General features: G+C 28.9%; 3 protein-coding genes across 6 annotated transcripts; 2 read left to right on the forward strand and 1 right to left on the reverse strand.

Moving 5' to 3' along the window:
• Positions 1-7,850: 7,850 nt before the first annotated feature.
• LOC113855737 (probable WRKY transcription factor 75) lies at positions 7,851-8,464 on the forward strand. Its single transcript, XM_027487366.1, has 2 exons — positions 7,851-8,101; positions 8,272-8,464. The coding sequence occupies exons 1-2, from the start codon at positions 7,851-7,853 to the stop codon at positions 8,462-8,464; spliced, it is 444 nt and encodes a 147-aa protein (XP_027343167.1).
• Positions 8,465-9,406: 942 nt separating this feature from the next.
• Positions 9,407-13,133, reverse strand: LOC113854071 (SUMO-activating enzyme subunit 1A-like). 4 transcript variants are annotated; one of them, XM_027484909.1, is made up of 11 exons: positions 13,072-13,133; positions 12,882-12,983; positions 12,635-12,686; positions 12,301-12,496; positions 12,098-12,177; positions 11,827-11,943; positions 11,396-11,446; positions 10,701-10,767; positions 10,279-10,382; positions 10,095-10,199; positions 9,407-10,015 (listed from the first exon to the last, which is right to left on the reverse strand). In XM_027484909.1, the coding sequence occupies exons 2-11, from the start codon at positions 12,968-12,970 to the stop codon at positions 9,899-9,901; spliced, it is 978 nt and encodes a 325-aa protein (XP_027340710.1). In that variant the 5' UTR covers positions 12,971-12,983; positions 13,072-13,133; the 3' UTR covers positions 9,407-9,898. The 4 variants fall into 4 exon arrangements, with proteins under 4 accessions (XP_027340710.1, XP_027340709.1, XP_027340707.1 ...); XM_027484908.1 differs by having other exon boundaries at positions 13,057-13,114; XM_027484906.1 differs by lacking the exon at positions 13,072-13,133 and having other exon boundaries at positions 12,882-13,056.
• A 10,948-nt stretch (positions 13,134-24,081) lies between these two features.
• On the forward strand, positions 24,082-26,658 carry LOC113856436 (squamosa promoter-binding-like protein 13A). The gene is made up of 3 exons (XM_027488253.1): positions 24,082-24,491; positions 25,077-25,210; positions 26,042-26,658. Exons 1-3 carry the CDS (start codon positions 24,082-24,084, stop codon positions 26,656-26,658), a joined length of 1,161 nt encoding a protein of 386 aa, XP_027344054.1.
• Positions 26,659-27,759: the final 1,101 nt, after the last annotated feature.

Raw genomic sequence — 27,759 nt, forward strand, 5'->3', positions numbered from 1 at the left:
TAGGCTGAGAGGCCATGACGGGAGTTGTGGTTATCGTGGAATGGGATAAGGGGAAATATTACATTGTAAGCACCATCGTTGGCTCCGATTCGTAAATCGTTGTTAATCACTAGATAAGAATGTATTTAGTGCATGCAATCGAGTGCGTCATGACTATTGATTTGACGTATAAAGTGTAGTATTACTTTTGAGTATATCATCAAACGAAAGTAGAAGAATCCGTAAATTTTGTTGGTTTGGTACACTTATTAAGCCCCATTAATGATGAAATGGGATTAATCAATATCAAAAGCTTTTAGAACTACATAATTATTGATCGATGTAACTTGAAAGGAGGAGTATATCGCTTAGAAACACTCTTGAGGATAAGATTTTCAATGGATGTCTCTTTTTTGTAGTCATGAATTTGTTGAATATATGTGATCATAATCAGAAGTGACAACTGATATAATATAATATAATTGAGCAATAAAATTCCGTTATTAGGGAAAAGAATCTGCTTCCAAATCAATGGACTGGGTATACGGGGGTGACCAAAATTAGTTTACCAAACTTATATGCAATATCATGGGAAATGCTTAGGTTCAGTTATACTGTATATAATTTTTTTTTAGTTAATTAAGTTGTTTTATTTTTATAATTTTATATTTATATTTTTTATTTTAAAACTTTAATTTTTAATTTTTAGTCTAATTTTTAGGATAGTTTGTAATGAAACTGGAATGTAAACTTGATAATAGTTCAAAAATAAAATAAAGTAATAAAAATTGGAAAACTTAAAAAAAATATGACATTAATGTAGAAATTTTATATATAAAATTAAAGATAACACAATTATATATAATACACATCATAACAACTCAATACAATTCTAACTATATATAATTATATAATTGCGTCAAACGCGTACATGATGAGAATCCACGAGTCATAAGCAATCCTGATGAAAACCCATGAGTCACAAGCAATCCTTATTTTGAGTAAGTGTATACTACTCTCTTATCTAATTGCTATTATCCACGTAACTGTTTAATGGGGCAATAGTTATATAAGCCTAATCAGATGAGAACAGAAACCTCTCACTGGACGCATAGAATAGTCCAATCCATCACAGACTATTCACCCTAAAAGTCTAATTACAAAATCTATATAATAATAATAATTATTATTATTATTATACACATTTATTTTACATCATAATTAATAACAATATAACCATAATAATTTAATAATACTAATCCACAATTTAATATAAATATTAATATTAATGTTAAAAAATCTAACATTCTCTCACTTGGATAGCATTATTAAATTACTATGTTCACAAACTATATTGTCTTAACAAGTTATTAATTATCATTAAAGAAATAGTGAGCTCTAGATAGTATACAATTATATTCGATAGGATATATATTACATACTATAAGCAACTTATATTCTAATCATAATATAGATAAAAGAAACATAAATATCATTTCCACAAAGGTTCAAGTATAAAAAATTGTCATAAAAGATATGTTAATAAAAGTGATGTCAACAAAACATATATCTCATAAAGAAACTAGATAATAATGTTAATAAACAAATACAAAATTTAATGTTTGTAATACAAAATATCAAAAGACTTGACCAGAATTGTTTAATTTTTAGTCTAATTTTTAGGATAGTCTGTAATAAAATTGGAATGTAAACTTGATAATAGTTCAAAAATAAAAAAAAGTAATAAAAATTGGAAAAATTAAAAAAATATGACATTAACGTTTGAGTAAAAAAATATTTAAGAGTTTTGATAATAAAATGAAAATTAAACTTAATAAATTCTAAAAATATAAAAAGTAAATTAAATTAAAAAAATTAGAGATCAAAGTTGTACATAATCTAATTTAACGAAAAAGTAATTAAACCTAATATTTCTTGTACTTGTAAGAAATAAATTTTAAACATGAGTGCCATATAAGCTTGGTTAGCTGGAATTTATCAGTTTAATTTTAAAAAACTAAAATGAAAGGGTGCATGGAATGATGGAAGAATTGTTTTTATCTCATTTTAGAATATTCAAAGTCTTTGGAATAAAAGATGCTCTTCACATGTGAAATGTGATTTTTCAATAAAAAAATAAAATAAAGTGCATTTCAAAATTTGAAATTCGCATCTGTAGTTTAGATTTTTTTTTATTAAAAAACAGAAAATATAATTCTTTTGTTAAAATTAATGTTGTATTTTTTATTCTCTTGGATACTCTGCTTTCCCAAAGTAACTATAGAGTATCTAACTTTAAGAAAATAGGAATTATAACTTTTTGGTTATTCAAAACAATTTTTAGGAGATAAACTGCATTCAAAGGACTTTTATAGTGTTATGCACAATTTTTAACTCTTAAACTAAAGTGTTAACTTTTCATTAAACTAATATTATTTTCTTATATTTTTTTACTACTTGATTTTTCTTAAGAAATCAACGAAGAAAATTTATAAATTATAAATTAAAGTTTGTATTTAAATTTAGGAAAACAAATTCCTTTTTTTATAATTACGTAATCATCAACACAATTCTAAACGCATACAACGAAATGGCTTTTACGCGATTTTTGATTCTTTATCAAAACAGGATTATTTTTTAAAAAATATTATCAAGAAAATAATAATAAAATATTTGCATCAATAAATAAATTATATGTTGGGAGAGTCAGGTAAGACTATAATTTTAAGTTCTAAATCTAGTTACTTTTTGTGATGTAAGCACATATATCTTTTAGAGGTCTAATATGAAATTTTAAAAATTTCGACTAAAATCTTATTTTATAAATAATCTCTAAATAAATTATAAATTACTTTTAAGATATATCTTTATACAAGTTAATGGTTAACTCCTTAAATTACTTAACACATGTTTAATTTTAACATATTTTTCTTTCTAATATAATAATAATTAAAAAAACTTTTTGAATATGTTTCTTCTAGATTAAACTCAAGTTTAATTGAGTTGGCTCGAGACATGCTAGTTAAAAGATTTTGATAAATTAACTAGTTGAACCTTGCTCAATTAAATTAATTAATTAAATTTTTTATTTAACTGGTTTCAACTTTCAACTCAATTCGGCTCTCGTGATCACTTTGAATTAAGGCTTGTGAACATTTAGTGTTACTTTCTTATGCGAAAAGAATTTCATATATTAATTATCAAATCTCAAATTTGACATATTTTAAATTGTTTTGAAGAAAATAGAGTAACACAAATCATATACGCTAGCTTTCGTAAGTAAAAATAATACATAATATAATAATTAGATTTTGTTACCTACAGCTGAATAAACAGTTAATAATAATAAAATTTTATTAAAAAAATATTTATTATATTTTTATAACTTTAATATAATAATTATAATTTTATTTATTTATATATATTTAAACTCAATCTTTAAAGATGAGATTAATGAATTCCATAATAATATTAAAGAATTCTTCATAATAAAGATCTATTAACATCTTTTGGATTACTTTATTTCGCTTCAAACTTTCAAATGCTTTATAGAAATAAAGTCATTTCTAAAATTCATGACAATATTTGAGGAATTTTTATTTAATGCGATGCTAATTCACCTAACACCTTACAAAAGACACATAGACTAATTCCTTTAAGCCACATTAATTATCAATGATCTAAATTCATCATATAGTGGTAATTATATTATATATATTTTTTTAAATATTTGTAAATAATATTATTTAGTTCAAAATCTATCATCTCGACCAAGGCGGTGTAAATCATTAGACTAATGAAGCATTTAGGACGTTTTTTTATTTAGTTTTTTATTTTTGGCTTTTTTTCACTTTCAATATAAACTTCTCATCAACATAATAATTTCTATAATTTGTCTAACAAAACTTTCCTTTGCTATCATCACAAAGCTTTATTGACTATCCAATATTCTAATTACTTTTACCTCGAAGCCTTTTTTATTCGTTACTTAAATGGCAAAATTGTAAAACTATCAATTAGGTTGAATTAAAAAAATATTAATTTTAAAGAGTTTATAAGTTTTGCTAAGCATTAAAATATTTATAGTTTTAAAAGATTAATTTTTTCTCTCCCAAATGTATGTATGAAAACTTGTTTTCTTTTCTTCGGGATATGCAGAAGAGCAAAGTGAAAGAGAACACTAAACTGGTTTTTCATGTAGGCGTTTGAAAACGATTCTAAACTTGAAGGATGTAAAGAGAACACTGGATGGAGGCAATCACTTTCCAAGCATAAACATACCCACACTTTCTTCGGTCCATTAGAACGTGGTTGCCCTTCTAATATGGGTTGGTCTCATCATCGTCAATCAAAATCATCACTTCGTCAAAGGGTAGGCATATCTCATAAAAAAATTGACCATATATTTCATTCACCAAAATTGAAGGATAAATCGACAATACCTCTGTTCCTTACTTCGACGTAAGGTTAATAATTATTATTATTATCTGCGACTGATGCGATGACATGTCTAACTACAAGCTTTAGTTTCGACACCTGGCAAAATCCATCAAGACCCAATCGCACACACAATACACGTTAAGACACCCCTTTTCTGTTTTTTTGGCGTGGAAGTTTAGTATCTTAACACGTGAACCAAGTTCTACATGTACTTTTTAGCGACAGTGCTTAAATTAAGTGCAACAATTTGCTTTAGAAGCAAGGTTATGGTCACCAGAAACAACGGTGTCCCCTGACAAGTCCCACCATTTTTTTTTCTATCTCATAATGAATTAAATTGAGAAATTCTAGATCATTTCATATGACCTGTAGAGAGACCAACTTACATCTGGGAAAGATTTGCAGCGAATTTGGGCCTTAGTGTTGGGCCCATCACCGACTGATGGCCCTGTTACCGGAAGTATTATCATCATACTTTAATGGTGGAAGGAATAATTGTTATGTATAAAGCAATGCATCTGAAAGTGGTTGTTAACCATTTTCCGCTGAGCCATCAAATCAATCTTTCGTTAAGTTGTATTGTCGTATAAGACAATGGAGAGCATTTTTATTTTTTATTTTTTATTTTTGCATTGCACCAATAAAATACAAAGTATGCATTTCATATCACCTTTTTATGTTTGAAATTATAAATCGATAAAGAAAACGAATTTATTTTGAAAATTTTAAAGATACTTATTATTCTTTATTTTATCTTTATTATGTCTTGATTTAATTATATATACCATATACACGATGAAATCAAAAGCATGACCGGAAAGTCAAACGTGCATGCAAAAGAAGGACTTGGTTTGGCATTAATTTGACGGTGATTGTTAGAGAAAAGTATAACATGGTAAAATTAATAGTATTTTTAATGAACATGCATGAGAAGATGCCTTGTGGAGCCCATTGATGAAATACAATATAGGCCACTTAATAAATAGCTCCAAAGTTTACTATATTTAGAAATCCTCGTTCCTGGCTTACACGGATGACAATGGTGGGGAGGTCAAAGAACCCTTCATTGCAATCTTTGAATATCAATGGTTGAAAAGAAGAAGAAAAAACGTTGTAAAAAAGGAGATAAATATCACGAGAATGTCTCGTCAAGGTAACTTCGATTCTAATTGATTTGTGTTAGGAACTAGCCACTATGATATGAGTTTTTAAAATTACAGCATTAATTGCCTTAAATCGCATTTTGCATGTGATTCAATGAAAGTTCATAAATTTAAATTTATAAAATTAATTTTATTTTAAAATTTTCCTTAAAAATAAATTTTGTAAATCACTAAATCGCGCCATGTTGATTCAACGTGCTACTAATATCATTAATCATTATTGATAAATTTCCATCGAATTTTAATTTTTTTATATGGATTAATAAAATTGAAAGTAGATGATTTCCCATTCTAGTGGGACTTGGTCTTGGTCTCTACTCAATGCCATGCTGTTTCTTAAGATAGTATAGTCTACCAAAATATAATAAGGTTGAACGAAATAAAAAGGAAATAGATTAAATTCTAATATTAAAAAAGTATGTGTTTTCTTAATTTTTAATTGAATTAAAAGATATTATAAATCATGTTTGCAAAATGGATAAGATTTAGGATATGTTTGATTAGTGTTTTAAAAACAGAAAACTGTTTTTTAAAAAATAAAATAAACACTCTTAATTTCCGTTGTTTTTTTAACAGCTTCAATCACCTTTAAAGGTAAAAACTAGAGGTTTGAGGACGGTTTTTTAATTTTTCTTAAAAAGAAAGACTCTTATAGATATGTGTGAGTTTTAAGCTCGGCCCGTGTCGTTTCAACAAAGGATTTCAATGGGCTCGCAAATGCTTACATATTGGGCCTTTGCATTGATGTTTCAGTTTGACCTGGGTGAGTTCATGGTGCACCGATTAATTTAAGAATAAAATCAAATCAGATAGGATCCTCGTAAGGAATGAGCCTTTGTGGTTAATGTTTATTAAAATTATGTTAAATTAATCTTAGGTTCTGAATTATTTAACAAAAGTTAAATATATTTTCGTTAAGTGAATGAATCTGATTAACAAAATTTAAATAGTTTAAAAAACTTATTAATTAACTTAAATAGTTTGAACAACTTGAGGACTGAGAGTGCCTGTAGAAGCATTGGCTTAAACCTCTGCAACACATTATCTGATTTGGATATCTTCTCAATTGTACATAGAAAGAAAGTTAAGGGATTGAACACGTGACAAAGAAAAAAACAATGAATTTGGCTAGTCAACAGAAAAACTAGATTATCTGCAATAATTCATTATATTTGTAGGGCAAGTGAGTAAAGTACTTTTTTTGAGCAATTTCATGGAAACTGGCGATACTTAGTCCTTATTAATGCCATACGACATATTTCAAATATATGCCGCCATGATTCACGAATCCAACCACACGTTGTGTCCCATGTTTTGTCATTAAAATATGTACAATGCACCACGTTTCCGCAGTTGACAAAATTGTCACGTCTTTTATTCAGTTATTAAATTAACAAAATCAATGTGCAAAAAATATATATTGAAAACAATTCTGATTCTAAAATTATAAAAAAAATTGAACTATATAATATGAATAGTTCAAATTATAATTAATTAAAAAATTTGTTAACTTCAGCCTTAAGATTAAATTTAAATATTTAAATAATTTTTTAATAAAAAATACGTATTTATTATATTAAAATAATAAAAATATAACAAATATTTTTCTTTGTAATTAAATTTCATTATTATTAGTTGTTTATTTTTACTTTAAGGGTTAGAGTTAATATTTTTTAATTAAAATTATGTATATATATAAAGTTTGATTCAGATAAAATATACAATTTATATTTATTATTTTCATCAATATAATTATATCTTATCATAATAAACAATCATGATTAAAATATAAAATTTATGTAATATATTTTTTTAAAAAGTTAACTTTTGAAATTGATCATATAACTTGAATTAACCTTTAATATTTCTTAAACTTATCATTTCCATACAAAAATAGTATATTTACATGGAGTTGATGCAGACTCAGCCTTCTGTACGACCTTTTGTAAAATTTAATTTGAATTTGACATAGAAAATTGGAATAAGAATGTCTGCGCAGACTGCATGTTATTCACGGCACCCCGACCCATCGTATACGGTATAGTTGGCATGCATATTAACACTGAAGTACGTAGTTTAATTTCTCCTTAGTCATATAAATTGGATCTTGACCAGACCAGTTGACCAACTTGCCGCCCTCATGTTTCACCTTCTTAGAGTGCATGCATCGTCCACACCACATTTTTTCCATCATATATATATATAACACATGACTTATGCTATAGCCCTCTAGTGCTAGCTTTTTGTTACTTCCTAGCTAATTCATCAATGGAGAAACATCAAGTTTTGTTCCCTACCTCTTCTTCACCGTCTACTTCTCCATTCGGTGATCATATTTCTATTGGGGCTGTTAAAAAGGATGATTTTTTAAAAACTCAAAGGCCAAGCCAGAAAGGTGGCAAAGAAATGAAGCAGCATAGATATGTGTTTCAAACAAAGAGCCAGATTGATATACTGGATGATGGGTACCGGTGGAGAAAGTATGGAGAAAAATCCGTGAAAAACAATAAATTCCCTAGGTTTGTCTTACTGAACTTGTTAGTTTTGTTTTGATTATCAGAATCAATTCATAAATCCTTTATTTTGTGACATTTCCACACCTCCCTTCAATTTCAGCTATTAGATTAGCCCTAAATCCTGATCTTAATTTCTATTAATTTTCGTTCCAATTTTATTTTGGTTATTTCAGAAGTTACTACAGATGCTCATATCGAGGTTGCAATGTAAAGAAACAAATCCAACGTAGTTCCAAGGATGAAAAGATCGTAGTAACATCCTACGAAGGGATGCATACTCATCCTGTCGAGAAATCAGCTGAAAGCTTCGATCAGATCTTGAGAAACTTTCACGTATACAACCAACTGTCCAACTATATAATGTAAATAACTTACAATTCCATCCATCCTGTAGATTCTAACGCTGGAATTTTATAGGATAGATTTAAATTAGTACCAAATTTGTAAGTTTTTGTTCGTACCGAATAGCAAGATTCTTGGTTAATTGTAGTGGATAAATAACATTTCAATATGTTTTCAGTTTGACGTTCTGAAATATATTAGAGACTTCCTTTTCAGTGTAAAATATTTGGGAAGTGTTTAATTTATTTAAAGAGGGAAGTAAAAATATCTCTACTATTAACCAAAAAACTATAAAGAATAAATTTTAATAAATCAATATCTGTTACACACGGGTAATATGATCGACTGTTAATTTTATATCAACCATTAAGTTTCATTTTTTTTCTTGTAACATCTTACTTTAAATAGTCAAATCAGCTAAAGATATTGCAAGAGTGTGGATAGACAGTGCAGTCCTGACGAGGTTTCATCACTCATTGAAAAAAGTTAAATCTAGGAATAGCAATCGTTGCATTAGGAAGCAACGGGTTTACTCGATTTTATTTTTATACAGGAAAGACAAGAAATTATCGTTTATTTGATTTGAGAATTTTTTAAAGAAAAAAAAAACTACAACATTGAAGATAAAAAAGTAAAAATAACAAATTTGTATAAAAAAATTATACTTATTGCATTGAGAATGTAAAAATATAATAAATGCTATCTTTTCTTGGAATAAATCATTATTTTTAAACAATTAAAATCACAACTAAACTTTTTAATTACAAAAATCACATTTTATATTTTTAAATATTTATACAAAGACAATAAAAGAAGAAGAAAAAATTATTTTCACTATTTTGCAGCAAAACGTAGTATTTCCAAAATGGTTTTTCTGAAATTGCTCACCCTCAAGGTTAAGGAAGACTACCAATCTCACACGAAATATATACCATTCCAAAATATTATACAAGACCCAGCATTATCAAATGGCCGTATATGGTGAGCTGATTGTAAATTTGCAAATCTGAACAAATATCACAACTCCTGTTTTTACCGTTCTGAGTGCCAAGTCCTACTAATAATGTCATCAATTACAACAAAATGCATCGTTATAGAAAATAATTAGCCACATTTACTTTACTAGAGTACTACATAAACATAATGAGCTTATTCTGAACCATCATTAAGCTTCATAACTTCAAAGGTATATGCTTGATGATGAAGGATAATAGACAGTCCAGAGCATACATACACTTCGTGTCTACATAACTAGACCATTCTAATTCTAAATTCTCATTAGCCTAGATGAATTAGCAACTATGAAAACTACATATGAGCAGTTAATAAGGGAGCAGGGTCAGTTTCCTCATAAATATCTGTTGAAATTTACTAGTTTTCTGCGCTCTTTTGGCAAAAGTTCCCTCTCCACTATAGATTGCTGCTGCCTCAGACATAAAACACTTCCCAGATATGTCATTAACTTGTATCATTTGAAAGTGAAATGTCTTCTATAATGCCCTTCCCATCAAAAGCATCAAAAAAGAAGAAATTTTTAAGGGGGTCTCCTTTTCCAGAAATTGCTTTGATAACCTCCTGTGATGTTATAATAGTCAACCTAGTCAATTAAATATTGCAAGACATGTTTAAAACACAATTAAAACTACTAATACACCTGTCCAAGGATTCCCCCAATAATAGCACAAACTGGCGGAAATTCTGTTGTATTTCTCACCAATCTTTCTAGAAGAGCATCAGGCACATGAGAATCATTGAGAGACTGTCAATACAAACAGAAAGACGAGATAAATAATGGATATAACTGGTAAAACATAAATAACAAACTCCAGGAAGCATACTTGTGTACTACAAAGCTCCTTTTTCAGCTTGAGAACACCAGAAAGATCTGCAATTGAAACTTCCCCTGCACTACGTCCTTCAGCCTCTTCAAACTTTTCTATTACTGCAATAGACAATTTTATGTTACAGATTACAATTTTGCTTATAAACCAGACCTAACACAAAATTCAAGGCAGAAAACAGACAAAAAATTTCAGGAAGAAAACAGACTTTTTTCACACACGACACAACAAAAAAATAAAATACAAGGTGTAAGTGCTCTTTATCTCCTCTATCTTAACACAGTCCAAGGACTCAATCAATAAGGCATCCATCCTCAAGACCTCACCCAGAAGTTTTATTTTGCAATTGATTAGAATCATATATTTTTATTTTATATTTTATTTTACTTACAAAAACAGAACAGTACAGTTTACCAAACCTCTCATAGCAAAGTACAGCTTTGACATTCTCCTGTGAAGTGTCCTCCAAGGTACTGATAATGCATCCTGCAGCAAAAAAGGAGAAGGCATACTAATGAAAATCAAGCTCTCAAATACACATCATTTATGGTAAAGAAATATATGTAACACGATCACACAAGGAAATTATAAATGACACAGACAATCAAGATTGAATTATATGCACAACAACCCCATCCCACATCTATCATTTGATACCTGTAAAGGCCTGTTTTCTTTCTACAAACCAACACAACTCTTAAATTTGAATCCAACAAGGAAATCATATGTGCAACATGACATACCTAAGTATATGACAAAAAAAAAGGACTGCTCTTCTTTTTACTGACATCAAGATTATTATTTTAGGATCACTGAATTTACAATTATGCATAGACAAGCAACCCATGGGCATCTAATGCAAATTGATGGCTGGTCAATCATTAATGTGATCAGATGAAGCAAATCAGTCTGTTATTTTATCTATGTTCTATTCTTTCTTCTGCCAAATTGATCACTTGGAACACAGTGAAGGCCTTGAGGACTGCAACTCATCAAGAACCAAACAGTAAATTGTAAATACTATTTTGAGAAACATTAAAGGATTTTTTAAAAATACATAAATTGAAACAATGAAAGATACCAATGAAATTATAATGGATTGAAATGGACATACCTCAAAAGATGGATATTGCAGATGCCATTCAATAGTTTCCTCCTCCTTTTTCTGTCAAATAAAGACAAAGAATTAAAAAAAATGGTGGTTGTTGTAGAAGCAAAGGAATCGCTGGTGCTTATCAGCTAGAATTTACAATCACACCAGAAATTTGCCAATTGATAGAAATGACTAAACCCACATGTTTAAGAAAAACCTTAATGAATGTGATTATCAAACAGTCAATATAAAATCCACAATCATAGGCATTAAAGCTTCATCCATCCCAACTTACACGTTCATTGTCAACATACATAGAATAGATATTTTGATTTGTTCACAAACCATCATAATGTAACAGCACACAAGTTGACACAACAAATCAAAGAAGATAATATCAAGTCATAAAAGCAATAATTAGCGATGAGAAGTTAGACCCACAAGAGCGATACCTTTGAATATTTATAGTCCTGCAAATCAACAAAAATTTCTCCACAAGAATCCCTACAGTCAACAGTATAAAACGCTACACGTTTTGATAGCTTCCGGCATTTCTCATTAGCAACTTTCTACAGCAAAAGAATAAAGGCATACAAGAATGTTAAAAAGACAATTGACAATATCAAAAAGGTGTAAAATAACTTAGAACATGGTCACTAAGTAAAGCCTCAAATAAATAAATCAATATACTTAAGTATATCAGATAAAGAATTTCCACATTACTTTGGCTGAAAGTGAGCAACAACTGACAACAACAACATCGAACTTGTTGAAGAATTCTATATCAAAACTTGACAAATCACCTGAAGCCCAGATGAACAACAGAAAAAAAAAAAAAAAAACCACAAAACATAACATAAAAAACCACATGAAAGCAATGCAGAAGTAGAAACGAAATTAACAAGGAACAGATTCAAAACAAAAACCTTTTTCCACGGAAACGCGAACCATAGGATTGAAGTCTTTAAGTGAATTACAACAAAGCTCAGCGAGGGTCTTTCCACTAAACACATTTTCATCAGGAGGAAAAAGAAAGTTCGAGACAAGTGCTTCCTCAGTGGCCACCCGATCATCTACTAAAGTCAAACTACCTACTCCAGCAAGAACAATATTCTTGCAAAACTAAACAGGAAGAAACTCAAACTCATTACACATTATTACAACAACATAAGAAATAAAAATGAAAAAAAAAAAAAAAAACCAACTTTACTCTTTTTAGTCAAATTTGAAGTACCAGAGAGAGACCAGTTCTAGATTTACCTCAGCCACAGTTCCTTTCATTCCATAAACTAAGACATGAGCTTTGCTTAATCTAAAACAACACAATCACAAAAAAAAAAAAAAAAAAAAAAAAACTACAATTAAACTGCTAAGTAGTGTTGTTCGTTAAGCTCTTACTAGATTAGCAAAAATTAGCATAATTTAATTAGGTTAGAAAAGTAAAGTAACAAAAGCAAATCAGGTATAAAACAAAACAGTATTTTAAAAAAGAAGGAGAAGAAGGGACCTTCTTTGAGCATCAGCTCCCCAAACCCTAATTTGACGGTCGTACAAAGCGGTCTCGTGCGCCGTCAACTCCTCGCCGTCACCGTCCATTTTCAGTCGTAACCTGTTCCACGACATCATCGGAATGTTCACTTTCGATTTTTCTTGGTGTCGAATAATAAAAAAGAAAGCACAACCTTAACCAACAATACCAACTCGCGCTAACTTCCCCTAAACGAGCACAATTTCGTATCTCTGTTCGAGTCTTCAAAGGCGCGGCGATGTAAATCATAGGTGAAAAAGTAACTTAAATTTTTGGGTCAATACAAAATGGACAAAAAGTCCAAATAAACACCTGAAGCCCAAGAGTAAGAGAAAACCAGAGCTAGTAACCCAGCCCAAAACCTTAGTAAGACTCCAGTGTATAATACAATTCAATGTCAAACAAATCTGGATCTACCTTTCTCTTTTTATTGGGCTTTTAAATCAACAACTATTTTATTGTGTCAAATCATAATTTATCTAACTTAATTGCTAATTTGGGCCGTCATGGCCCATGATGAAAGCGTTAGAGACATATTTCATAGATGAGAAATGTTAATAACATTTTTTTAAAATATATTTTTAATTATTAGTTAAATTTATTTTAAATTGTAAAAATTGAAAGATAAATATTAAGATTATGAGTAAAAAAAAAATGAGATTTTACACAATTTTTAATAAATTTATTCAAAAGTAAAGAATGTGTTTCTACTATTTTTCTGTGTTGTAAATAGAAATATTTATGTGTCCATTTAGTTTTACAGAGTAAATGAACTATAATTTTATCTTCTAATCTTATAATTTAGGCTAATTAGTGCAACTCGTTTCAATATTGAAAATGTCGATGCGTCGCATGCCTTAGTTTATTCATTCAAATGTGCGCATATTGGCAAACAGAAAAAAGTTAGTAAATACTAAATCAATTTAAATCGAAATATATAAAATATGTTTGTTTCATCTTATTTTGATATATGTTTGTGGGGAAGAGACGAGGGGTTACCAATGTTATTAAAAAGTATAATCGTTTTTCAAAGCTAATACACACAAGTTAAGAAAAATAGAAACTACTTTGGTCCACCTAGAGAAGTGCACATATCAAGTTGAAAATTGAAATGTTCCCTCGTGTGTAAATTCAATTTTACACCGTCTTTATCCTTTTTGTTTGCGAGAGCATGGCTTCACCAACAAAGATGTTTCCTCTTCCCCTCCCTCCCCAAGAAAAAGAAAGGAACCTTTTTGTTCTTTGTTATCAAGAACAAATGTACCTCTCTTTTAAATGAACAAAAAAATGTTGTGTACCTCTAAAAGTAAACACTTAAAGGTGTCCTTGTATATTCGAGGTGTAGTTTAAAGGTGTAAATATACAAAAAAAGATTAAAAAATGTAAAAAATAAAAAATAAAGAACATGTAATATCATATGCTCTAACAAAATTGTTTTAAATGTGTGAATTTCAAAGTGGTCCAAGGTGGTACTATTTGTCCAAGGTCTAGGGTAGCCGTAGCTGCGCTAGTATTCACATTTCTTATTTGTCAATGTGCCTAGATATTCCACTGGTTTGACAAAACTCACAGACAAAACAATGGGTTGACGGTAAACTTACCTATAAAATAGAGAGAGAATGGGTATAATTTTCTTGTTCCTAAAACCACCTGCTTCATTTTAGCATCCTAAGCAGCACATAACACCAAATTGAGAGTATATAATAAAGAAAAGAGAGTTGAAATAAAAAATGAAAAAAAAGGGTTATATATTTACAGGTATGATGAAGTGGGTTGGTGACAGGAAAAAATGAGTGAAAAGGAAAGGAACGTGTTTGGACAAGTTGGGAGTGAGTAACCTGGAGGAGGGTGAATATCCTTGTTGAAAGCATAGGACCCACAAGTAATGCATGAAGCATTATGAACATGGAAGGGTATCTAGCACATTTAAGTGTGTCGTGGTTAAAACTATGTGTACTTGATTTTCCCTGATCTGGCAGCAAAGGCCAATCAATAAATTTGCTTTTGCTTTTTGGGGTGTGTGGGGGCATGCAGTTAATGTGCCCATACTTGTTGCTACCAAACTAGGATTCAATTTCAAATCTCAATTTCGGATTGGGACTTACCGCGTTCTGTTCATCCCCAAAACACCCAAGGGTCCGGTTAGTGGGGAGTCCACTCCAACCCACTTCGCCTATCGTTTTTTTTTTAAATTATTATTTGCTATTGATTTATTTTTTAAGAAACTAAAATATTTGTTTTGTTATTTTAAAAATAAGTTAATCAATTGCGAAAGAATATTAACAATTGTGCTTAAAAGTGCCCCCAGCGCAGGGGAAGATTAGCCTCAGTAATTAACTCCAGCCTACTTTTTAAATGTTGGGCTGTCATATTCAAAGGTCTTAATTATATTGACTAGTAAGTAAGATGATTATGTTAATGTATTCTGAAAACCAATGGGGTCAATACAATCTGCCTCCTCAGTCATTTAAATTAACCCCTCTCACAACAACTAAGACTTTTGCCCTTCTTTTGCTTTAATGTATTAACAAAATTATTTTAATTCAATAACTTTATAATATACCAAAAAAATATATAGAAAATCTGGACCAGTAAATTATTTTTGCCTAACATGTAGTCTCAATTGATTTAATTGTATTAAATGTTTAAAATAAAATTTTTATAAATATGATTATCATTTTTCACTTAAAAATAATTAACTCTAATAAAAGATACACACAGTATAGAAATAATAAATATTTTTTTAAAATTCCTCTACTTAAAATTTTTAGTAAATTAGATCAAAATGGGTGTCAAACTAATTTTAAATCCGTTTCAAAATCACATTTTAAACCCAACTAGTTTGCAAAAAATTTGTTTTACAGAGCTTAATTTTAAAATTGTGTTTTAATCGGTTTTAAATTAGTTTAATGTTATTCTTTTCCACATAATTTAGTTGCGGTTTTATTATTATTATTGAACAGTTTTGATTTTGTGAAGTTTAAATAAAAATGTATATATATTTATTATCTTAAAGACATTATATATATATATATATATATATATAATTATTCCTTTGTTAGTTAATGAGAAGATGTTGTTAACAATATTACAAAATTATTTCTAACTATATTTCTGTTATTAATAAAAATTATTTGAGTTCATTTGGGTGATTTGTTAATATGATTTAATAATAATAATAATAATAGAAATATATACAGATTTTTCAAGAAAGCTACTTTTAAAAAGTCAATGACGTGGTCGATTTTTTTATTTTTTATTTCAAATGGCGGCTGGCTTGCGTATTAACGAAGACACAGTTATTTTACATTTGCTTAAAATTCTTATTTTTCCAAATAAACTCTTTTAGTGAAGGTAATTTAACAAACTCACTATTTAGTTTTTTTTTAAAGTAATTTTGTGATTTCAACTAGGGGGAGCATAAGTACAAGAACAATGCTTTCGCAGGATTAAAAAAGGACTTTTAAGTTGTTTCCTGTTCGGAAGAAATCAGAAGAAACTTTAATCAAACATGGCCCATTGAAGATTTGTAATTATGTTTTTTTTTTTTAAGAAACAAATTATGAAGAGGGTTTGATTTTGTTCGATAAATAAGTAAATCACTTTCATTTTAAACTTTTTTTAAACTTAAATAAAATTTTTTTTACTTTTATTTTATAAAAATAATTATATGTTTAGTTATTATAACAAATTATTTGGTTGTCATTTTAAGATTTATTGACATCGAAAAGTAAATTTAGTCACTTACTTTTTATAAAATATATGATTTAATAATTTAATTTGTAAATCCTAATTTTTGTGAAAAGTTATTAAATATTATAAATATTTAAATTTGATACTTAATTCTTTTTAACATTTTTAATTTTAATTATTTTAATCTTTATAAAAATACAAAATTTATAAACTTGGTAATTTAATTATTAATTATTTATTTTTATATTTAAATTAATTTAAATTTGACTCGAGTCAATGAATAAATTTATCATCCAAAATTTTATTAATAATTTATTATTTTAACTGCATCAATGTATAAAGCTCTATTTGTATAAAATTTATAATTTAATAGTGATGCTTTGTTAATCAATCAATTTGATTTTTTTTTTTTATGAATGTAAATGCGTTAAGTATAAAATCACATGGTTATATACCAGTTTCTTTTTAAAATATATAAAAAAATGCGATATATATATTATAAAAAGTAAAATATGTAATAAAAAATTTTAATAAAAAATATTACTTTTAAACACTTATAATAGAGCTTGTATTAACAAAATCGTATATATAAAATTCATACTAAAATTTAATCATAATACTAAACTCAACTTTACGTCTGATTTTGTAAATGAAACATACACTAAATATTATCATGCCAACCTAACACGAAACACCGCGAAAAGATGTCTAGGCATCAAAACCACGAAACCCGGTTCAAAAGAAAATTGGTGATAATTAACAAAGTCTAAAAAATAACAATATTAGATGTTACATTTATTTATATGTCATAGTTATCCATTCGCGCATTATTTGCTGTTTGTATATCACATCGACGGTAAGCTATTTATTCTATAGATCATGTTTATAAATAACTGTTTTTAACAAAAAAAACTTTTCATAAGAAAATAAAAAATAATCATTTTTCTAAAACAAGTTAAATAAATCCTCCTAAAATTAATTATACAAGTAAGTGTTATGAACAACTTATAATTTTTTTTAGCACTTGCTATTATTACTCATTATTTTAAAATTCCATCTTCGCTATTTATATTTCTATATTTATAAATTTACATTTATTTTAATATTATTATACTTTGTATATCAAATCTATATTTATATATTTTTAACACATTTTTAACATAGATTTAGTGAATAAATAATAATAATTTTAATTATTGAGATAAATATTAAAACTTATTTTATTATTGTATAAATAATTTAAAATTTTAATAAATATTATTTTAAAAATATACTTAAATTTTATATGAAAATAACAGCTTTTGACATATTTAAAGTTAATTTTATTATTATTTTTTAAATGAGTATCATTCCAACCAATATTGTTACTTGTTTTGTCCTTACGTGTGTTAAGTGCTAGTAAAGACTAAATAAATTTAAATTAATGAGAAGTAAAGGATTTTTTTTTCCTTTCTCTTCAATTTTAATCAGAAAGAAAATTAAAAAAAAAGAAACAAAATAAATTTCATGTTAAAAATAATTTTTTTATTAATACAAAATGTAGCATGTCTCAAAGTACAATATTTATCAGATTCATAAATCAAATTGATACAGTACGGAAAGAAAAATATTTCAAAGAGTAGTTTTTTGTCCAACTTAATTCAACTATGTTCACAAATCGAACTATACCGATTATTTTTAAATTATAAATTGAGACGAAGGCCAATGAAAAACAAATAAGAGGGATTTTTTATTTTTATTTTGTAGGAATACTTGTATCACGTTTTAAAAACAAATAGGTATTTTATTTTTAAATGAACCATAAATAGAGCAGAAAACAAAACCTAAAAATAGAGATGTTAATGAAAACGCGTGTAAACTTACTGTTTATCGTAGAGAACTGTGTAACAAGCGAGCGTGCTGATCCGATCCGTGAGTGAGTAAGAATACACGTAGCCAATAATTGATGTGTACAGCGAGAAAGAGAAAGAGATAGGATTTTGGTTACTGACAGGAGCTTGGTCCTACTTACTACTACTACTGCGGATAGCATTTGGCAAAAGCAAGTAACCATATGGTTATTTTTGCAAAATGGTAGAGATTCTATTCTAACTCCAAAATATGTTGTCTCATAAATTAATTTTATAAATAAATTGAAAGGCTGGAATCTGGATGGTGCACAGAAGAACCTGCACCTTCAGTTTTACAAAACCTGCAAGGGATACACATCCCAATTACTAAACAATTACACCCTCAGCTGCCACACTGACTCCATGGTAGTTGTATGGTTTTAAGGCATCCTCTTTTTTCTGTTTTTTTTATACTCCACTGTTCTATTTACCCCCTCCCAACTTAGACTAGCAATGAATAATGTTTTCAAAAATTCATTAAGAATATCAATTCAAAAATTATAAGCATTTTTTGTTATTTTTTAACTTTCTAAACTGAGTTTAAATATTTAAAATGGATATTTTTACTGAAAAGATTAATTATATTTTTTAATAAAATTTTATATTTTTAAATACTTAAATTTGAATTCAAGAATGAAAAATAATAAAACTAAAAATAAACAATAATATGTTTATTATTGTTCTTTTTAATGCATCTTCATTTAGTATTACTTCGATATTCGATAGGTTAAAGTACGGCGAGTCTAACGTATGTAAAGAAAGGATTTAATTTATTGTTGGTATGTTTGAGGTTAGGGATGAAATAAGTTATTTTTGTATAAAAGAAATGCTTTAACGCTCAAATCAATGTTCGCATGTAATAATAATAAAATAATACATTCATGCAATAAAATTGTATAAGGTTAAAATATAGGTAATATAACAACAAAAATTAGTTTGAATGAAGGTAACACTTAAATAAAATTTTAAATTTAAGTTATTATATATCTAAACAAATTTAAATAATAGACTATCCACTATATTTAATTGCACGACTCAAATTAGATCTAAATTTAATTGGATAATATATATATATATATATATATATAATTAATATGCAGTAATATAACATAATCTTAAAAAGGTTTTGACCCATTAGAAAGAAAGTGTAACTTGAATATTATTTCATGCGAGAGTGTGTATAAAATGTTTATTCATATATTAGTTTTTAAGTGGACCTCAATTTTAGTATCCAATTCGGTAATATATTGAGTCTTGCATTTTTCTTTAGTAATGTTAAAAAATAACAATCATAATATGTTTTTTAAAGTAACAACAACATTAAAAATATATTAATTTTTTTACTAATGTTAAACAATAACAACAATAAAAAAATAAAACAAATATTTTAAAATAATTTATACATGTTTCTGGTATTATTTTAATTTTATATATCTCAGTTTTTCTTAAATAATTGTAATACTTTCATTTATAATATTAACTTTTAACTTATATAGATTTGTGTAGTATTTTAATTTTGAAAATTCCGCGCAATAATCTCGAACTCGTAATTAAATTGCTTTTGACTCAAATTAAAACTCCAATTAATATGAAGAAAATTGATATTCGATCTTTCATTCAATTGCTTTTACCCCTTTTTATTCAAGTGCTTGCGACTCCATTATAAATAAAAGAAGTATAAAAATTAAGTTAGGTTACACACGCACCCGTTTTTCTTAACTATATTGTCTCCAACTATTTTGAATATTTATAAGAAAATTGTATTTTTTGTTACCTATTCTTCTTTTAGTGAGTATCATTACCTTAGTAAAGTTATTATTGTGTTTTGGTAGTTGGAAAATATCCTTGATAGGATACTTTTGCTTATAAATTCAAGGTATAAGTTGTTATATTTACATATGGTACATTGTTATGTTTATTTATGGTAACTTTTATTGTAGCTAGCTTTCTAGAATTGGTTTTTGAAAAAAGTAAGTAATGCCGATTAAGCAATATATATTTGAACGGAATGATAACATCTTTGTGTTTAAAATAATAAAAATACCATATATTTAAAGAACATATGAATTCTTGCTGTCCCGTGACGTTATAATCATACTATTTTGTAACATTGCATTTAAACTTGCCTTTTTCAACAGCAGGTAAAATTTTGTGAACTACTTTTGGGAACAATTGTGGTGCGCATCTCATAGAAGCCTATTCTATTACACATCACTCAGCAATCAGCATGCAACAATCTATGCTAAAACCAAGCTACACTGCGAGGACCCATGTAAAGGCAAATTGGCAATAATTGACTAGCTGAGGCCCTCTTCCAGGCTGCATGTCCAAAAGCCTGCAATGACCAGTCGCAACTCACTGGCTTCCATATCCCCCTATCCACTCTCTTTTCTTCTCCTCCTTTTGCATATATACATACATATGTACACACATCTTCTTGACATCAAGAGAAAGATATGGTCCCATGAAAAATCTGATATCTTATACTTAAACGTTTCCAAGTTACAGCTGAATGATGAAACTATTGAATATGAGTAATGTTATTTTAATACTTATTTTAAAATACACTTTATACAATTACAACATAATCACTTAGTGAGAATCATAAATATGAAATATGCAGGTTGAGCAGGAGGGGAAATAAGGGCATATAGAGTAAGAATGATCACGTGGTGGATTTGTTTGGACATAAGAACGTTTGATTGGGTCTAATAGTTGTTGTGGCTTAAATGAGAAAGGCATCTAAACCTGGAGCCCTCAAAATTAATGGTGAGCGTCTACTACAAAGGCCCACCAGAGGGACTCATCATTAGGCTTCTGCCACGAAACTACAGTGAAACATAACTACTAGACAACGTTAGATTTCTTTTTCTATTTTGTTTCCCTTCAAATAAGCTCACACCTCATCTTTTCTTTTTCAAATTTTTTAAGCCTTTGTTTTGTTCCCCGCTGTCGCTCCGTGGGGTGTGGGCTACACTCCGCTAGCTAGTTCACATAATAATAATAAGTTAAATGAAAAATATTAAAGTGTTTAGTTTGAGGGTATTTTTTTTATATGGAATAAATTAAAAAATTATCAAAATATGATGTTTTGAAAAAAATTACAAAAATATATAATTTTTAAACGATTTTTTTTTAAATTATCACTGACAATTTTTTATTTTAAATATTTTTATTATTTTTCAAAATATTATTTTTTTATTTTTATAATTTTTTAAAGTTTTTTTAAATCTTCAATAACAATTTTTAAAACTTAATAACCTTTCGTTGTTTTATTAGTACGTACACCAGAAATTATTAGTGATAAATTTAAATTTTATTTTTATAATTTTTTTTAAATATCATATTTTAGTATATATATTTTAAATTTTATATACAAAAAATTATTCCTTTGATTTGATTTGATTTTTTTTATTTTAAATTATGTATAAGACATAGTAAAAATAACAAAATTAATTTCAAATGTTCTTATATAAAAATTTTAAAATTTTAGAAATATGATATTTTTATAATTAAAAATAAAAAAGAATAAAATTACAATTATTTATAAAAATAAAATAACCCCTTAATTTTTATAAAATGGTGAACTATAGTTTGAATCCTTCCTCGTAAGAAGTCCACATTGACCTTTTGTTTGGTCCAACGAATTGAAAAAACACATGTAAAGTGGATTATTTGGATAAGGATGAATTACATGAAAAAACAAAAGAACATTTAAAATATAGAATCAATCTAAAAAGTTTTTTTTCCACTCAATGTGAAATTTTAAGACAAGGAAAGGAAACATGACAAGAGAAGGGTGGGATTTTTTTGTTCGGTGAATTTAGAGATAAAAATACGTAGCTAATTGTTTAGATGAAAGTGAATTATTTAAGAGCAATAAATTTTTAGATATAAATTCCCTTTAAAAAAATTATTTTCACCTAGAGTGAAATTTTGAGAAAAAATAAATAAATTATGTGTATCGTCCATATTTACTCCTCTTGTCTTGAAATTCATGACATGAAATATTTATTATAAAATAAAAGATATTTTACATTCATTTTGTTATTTTCTCTCCCACCATTTCATTCATCTACTAGAAAGTATCAAACAATATGAAATGAATTAGACAAAATCACTACTAAACAATCTATCTTGATTTTTGCTAATATTCAGTATTTCTTTCATTTGTTTAAATTATTGTTTAAACAATCAAATAAATTTATCTTTATTCGTGTCTTATATATCCCAGACATCATTTACATCATTGTTATGTTTAAATAAATAAAGACTTTTTTTTTTTATTATTATCGATTTTTAGGACCACAACTTTTAAGATTAAATTAACAAAATAATATTATTAGTCATTTAAACATTGCATCCTTTTTATTATCATTATTTTATTTTTCCTTTGATATCTTCTATTTAGCTAAAGAAAGTTTTAGTGCTTAACCATGACTCTGTAGGATAATTGTAGAAAAATAAAAAGAAAAAAAAATGAAGATAAACCTTAAGGGAAAGACATGCCATGAAATGTGAAACACAATGCCACATGCCTTGTCTTGAGCATCCATTCTTTGTACTTCTTTTTCCTGACTAAAAAAGCTGAAAGCAACCAACAGCCTGTCCTTATTATATCTTCTTTCTTTCCTTTCTCAAGCTATGCATATTACATACCCGGAAGAAGCCCCATTTTTGGAAAATTATATTTTTGTAAGTATTAAAATATTTAGTTGAACTTGTTAAACACATCCACACCCTTTTTGAGTTTCATTGCTCTCTCTCTCTCTCTCTCTCTCCTCCCCAAGTTTCAAGTTTCAACTTTCAATGCATTGTCCACACTACTGTCTGCACAAATCCACAGTTCCATCTTCTTAAGTGACTAACAAGGTATGGTTTGTGGGGATTCCTTCTTTTAATATAACATACTTACAGTCCTCTCTCTTTCTAATTATGTCTTTTTCTTTTAATTTTTAAAAAAAGAAGGAAAAATATGTGTGTGTATTATATAGTTCCTTAATTTGACTGTCCAATGGTGGTGGTGGTGAAGTGAAGAAGTAAGCATCCTTCTGCTGCAATTGTCTGCAAGTACTCACTTCCCTCTTTTATTTTTTTCACTTGACATTAAGTTGCTTCATTATAAGCTGTTGGTAACATTCACAATTGCAACTTCCAGTTTCCTTGGAACTCTTTCCTTGGTAGATAGTCATTATTATTATTATTATTATGTATTTTTAACAGTCTCTGGTGCAGGTTTCTTCTCTCTCTCTCTCTCTTTTTTGCTAAATACGGACAAACAAATGTCCAATATGGTTGTTAGTAAGCACCTATTTTATGGCTGTCTAGTTTTTTTTTTCCTCTAATACCATTTGTCACTTTAAAAATCTTGTTGAATTGAAGTTGGGATGTTGCCCATTTATCATGCTTTCTTAAAAGTTTGGTTCACCTTCTTTTCCATGAGTGTCTAGTCCAATGTTTTCTTTACCTGCTTAATTTTCTCTTGGTTTTCATGCAATTGAGAACATCTTGGTGTCTTTTACAGAAAAGGGTGACAAAACAAAAGATAAGAGGGGCTTTTGAGGAATCAGAGGTGCAAAAGTGGAAGTCTTTTTGTTATGGACTGGAATTTGAAAGCACCTTCTTGGGATTTGACTGAAGTGGATCAGGCAAACGTACCCAACATGGAAATAATGGATGGTTCAAGCAGATATGGAGTTTACAGAAGCAAAGGGGAATTTTCTGTTGACTTGAAGCTTGGCCAAGTGGGAATTTCTGGCACAGAAACAAAGTCCAAAGATGCTGGTGGAGTCTCCAAAGTGGCACCCTCATCTTCAGGGTCATCTAAGAGAGCTCGAGCCATTAACAATGGGACACAGACAGTGTCATGCCTTGTGGATGGATGCCATTCTGATCTTAGTAATTGTAGGGACTATCATAGACGCCATAAGGTCTGTGAAATCCATTCCAAGACTGCACAAGTCACAATTGGAGGCCAGAAGCAAAGGTTCTGCCAACAGTGTAGCAGGTGCATGTATCATATGTACACACGTGTGTGTGTCATGTCTTGCTATGAATTTGCTTCTCATTTATGCTCTTAACTAATGCTCTTTTTATTGAAATATAAATTATAATAGACATCCAAATAATTGCATCCACTCTTTCTTTCTGTTATTTTCAGCATCTTAATTTGGTGTTCACTAGAGAATTAAGAAAACAGGAATCTCAATTGATGAAGCCTATGCTAAATTTAAACTTCTTCCTGATTAATTAAGATATTTCCTGATAAGATTAAGATACCTGATTATCTGGATGATTTCCATTTTGATCTGGAATTTGTGCAGAAGCCACCAAAACACTTGTTAATGGTTAGTTTATTTTAGAATTACAAACAGGTATGATTCTAATTTAAGAGACCACCCTCACTCTTGTCCTGGAAGTCCTATAGCTTCATTTAATTAAACTAGATGGATGATAGACTGATAAACCCTCTAATTGTGATTAACTAATTTTACTTATTAAAGTTGGATGTGCATATGATTTGATATGGTACATTTGATGGTATGTTGTTGACATGACATCTTACCTGACTAAAGTTGTATCCATTGGGTAGGTTCCATTCACTGGAGGAATTTGATGAAGGGAAAAGGAGCTGCAGGAAACGCTTAGATGGGCATAACCGACGGAGAAGAAAGCCCCAACCAGAACCTCTAACGCGTTCTGGTAGTTTTTTGTCGAATTACCAAGGTTAGCTTCCAGTCCTAGCTACATTATCTGAGTGGACCCGTATGTGCCTAGATTTGGAGCAGACATTTGCTGAGGATCCCCACGTAGGTACACAAATCTTAAAAGAGTAAGATATAACACAATTGCACTATGCACTTAGCTACCTCAGTGCTCTGCCAGCTTCCCTCCTTTGGTCCCTCCATGTCCACTCTCATCACAATCCAGTGGCCACTAAAATAACATGTCCGTACACTCACACAAACACACATTCAAAAGCCTTTTGCTTTTCAAAGAGGGCATGCTAGACTCGTGTGTTTAAGTAGCTATCTACTTCTTTAATATCATATCTTTTGTGGCGCCTCGAGTTTCTTCCATACTTTGGACCTTACTTCACAACAGACACAATTATATAAAATATAAAATATGGGTCTTGCTCGGTTAAAGAATTAAAAGTTAAAAAAATAATTAAAACTTGTGTAAGATGCATTGAAATTATGGGATGAGGTAATAGTTCTAAATCCTCTTACAACATTCTCCTACAAATCCTCCTACTTGCTACATAAAAAAATAATTGAATGTATTTTATGTGTTCAAGACATAAAATATATTCGTATTTTCATTCAATGCTTCATAAAGTATTAGGAGGATTATCAGGCATATATAATAGGATGGTATAGCATTACTTGATACATTAATAATATTTCCTGATAATATTTTTTACCTTTAATTCCTGATTAAGATATTAACATTTGCTATATAATGATATAATGAATTCCTTCCATGTATAATGTACATGACTTGCAATATAACAAAGTGAAAAGTAGTCTAAATTTACTAGTGTACTTATATCAGGCACCCAGTTGCTACCCTTCACTAGTTCACATGTGTACCCGTCCACTACTGTGGTGAATCCTGCTTGGGGTGGAGTTGTAACATCTGGTGGGGATGTTAGGCTTCAGAACCAACAAAACCAACAAGTGCATTTGGTTGATAAACAAGATCTTTTTCTTGGCTCTTCTCCAACCGGTTATAAAGAAGGGAAGCAAGTGGCGTTCATGCAAGGTGACCATACTCTCAACAACCAAAGCCCGCATCTTCCAACTGCTCCCGTGGGCCAGGCCCAGACGTTTCTCAGGACCAGCCCGTTTTCTGAAAGCAGTGGGCTGAGATGCAAAATGTTCTGCGATAGCCTAACGAGTTCAGTCCACGACTCCTCCTCTTGTGCTCTCTCTCTTCTGTCATCACCGCCGACGCACAATCCTGGCAACGGATTAAACCAAATGATGAACGCTCACTCACCCCTTATGCACCAACCCTTGGGCCTGAGCCTGCACGACAACAGCTTGGGACCCGTGGACCCGGTTATGGGCCCCAACGGGAGCGACCATTCTTCATCAATGTATAACTTAGGTTCTAATGGATCACAAGGGAATGAAGCCCCGCCACTGTTTCCCTTTCAATGGGAATAGAGATTTTTATTTAAGGGCTCACCCTTTGCTTGTTGAATTCTTTCTTTCGTACTTTTTAAATTAGCACTTTATCTTTTAATTGACGCAATGAACTATCACATTAAAAAAAAAATGGTGTGAATTTTTTGTACTTGTTACTCGTAAAATTTAGAGAAAATCTTATACTTTCTTTAAATTGACAATTGTCATGCTTTAAATATTTTAGATATTAAAAAATATTTATGTTTTATTATACATATTTAATATAAAATCAAAATAGATAATTTAATCTACGAAGCAACTATATAATTACTTAAAATTTTTTATATTAGATTTGTTACAATGCACCATCAAAACTATATTCGCAACACTTTTATTTATTTTTAAAAAATTGCAGCAGACATTTCAAGGGGGAAACCCTACTTGAACGTGTTCGTGTATATGCGAGACCAACAAAATGTTTGAAATTTTCCATTCTTAACGAATCGTCTTGTAAATGAAGCTGAACGGTGATGAATGAACCTTATCGCAAGTCTACGAGGATGATATAGTGAATATCATTACCATGTAAATAAATGCAGAAAAAGAATATTAATATTCTGCTTTATCTATAAGGCATTCTTTAAAACGTTATAATGGTCATTATTTCTCATTCATAATAAATGAAATTAGTAAGAAAAATGTTGATAGTAATAAAATTAAGTTCAGTAATATTAAATGATAATAAAAATAAAATATTGTAATTATTTATTTTATAAAAATTCATTTACAAGGCTAAATGTTTTCTTGAAATAAATAAAATCAAACACGCACTTAAGTCATATCTATCGCATCATATTTTTTTTTTCTGTCAAAGGTCGCATCATAGTTCACAAGCTAACTTGGAAAGTGTCGGATGGTGGAATTCATCATTCACCCAAAAACTCGGTACAGCCTCGACTTTATAGCTGTCAGACTATAATTTATTTATTTTTCAAATAATGCGCACTGTGGGCTCTGTCTCGTGCTCAAGCTTTCATGTTAGTGTCTGTCTTTATGCATTCCGTTATATGCCACGGACAAAAATTTCCCCTTTGCTTAAATTAGTATCAAATCATGGGACAAATCTTACATTTATCTTTC

Source organism: Abrus precatorius, unplaced genomic scaffold, assembly GCF_003935025.1.
Source record: "Abrus precatorius isolate BTA unplaced genomic scaffold, Abrus_2018 Scaffold11, whole genome shotgun sequence".
In the NCBI taxonomy this organism is placed as follows: Eukaryota; Viridiplantae; Streptophyta; class Magnoliopsida; order Fabales; family Fabaceae; genus Abrus; species Abrus precatorius.

Bases quoted from the DNA above. Each gene is read 5' to 3' on its own strand.
- LOC113855737 (XM_027487366.1), top strand. From the start codon at position 7,851: ATGGAGAAACATCAAGTTTTGTTCCCTACCTCTTCTTCACCGTCTACT. The intron at 8,102-8,271 runs GTTTGTCTTACT...TGGTTATTTCAG, and splicing joins AAAAACAATAAATTCCCTAG to AAGTTACTACAGATGCTCAT.
- LOC113854071 (XM_027484906.1), bottom strand. From the start codon at position 13,000: ATGATGTCGTGGAACAGGTTACGACTGAAAATGGACGGTGACGGCGAG. The intron at 11,447-11,826 runs GTATCGCTCTTG...TTTATTTGACAG, and splicing joins AGGACTATAAATATTCAAAG to AAAAAGGAGGAGGAAACTAT. The intron at 10,768-11,395 runs GTATGTCCATTT...TTTTTGCTGCAG, and splicing joins TGCAATATCCATCTTTTGAG to GATGCATTATCAGTACCTTG.
- LOC113856436 (XM_027488253.1), top strand. From the start codon at position 24,082: ATGGACTGGAATTTGAAAGCACCTTCTTGGGATTTGACTGAAGTGGAT. The intron at 24,492-25,076 runs GTGCATGTATCA...TCCATTGGGTAG, and splicing joins TTCTGCCAACAGTGTAGCAG to GTTCCATTCACTGGAGGAAT. The intron at 25,211-26,041 runs GTTAGCTTCCAG...TACTTATATCAG, and splicing joins TTTTTTGTCGAATTACCAAG to GCACCCAGTTGCTACCCTTC.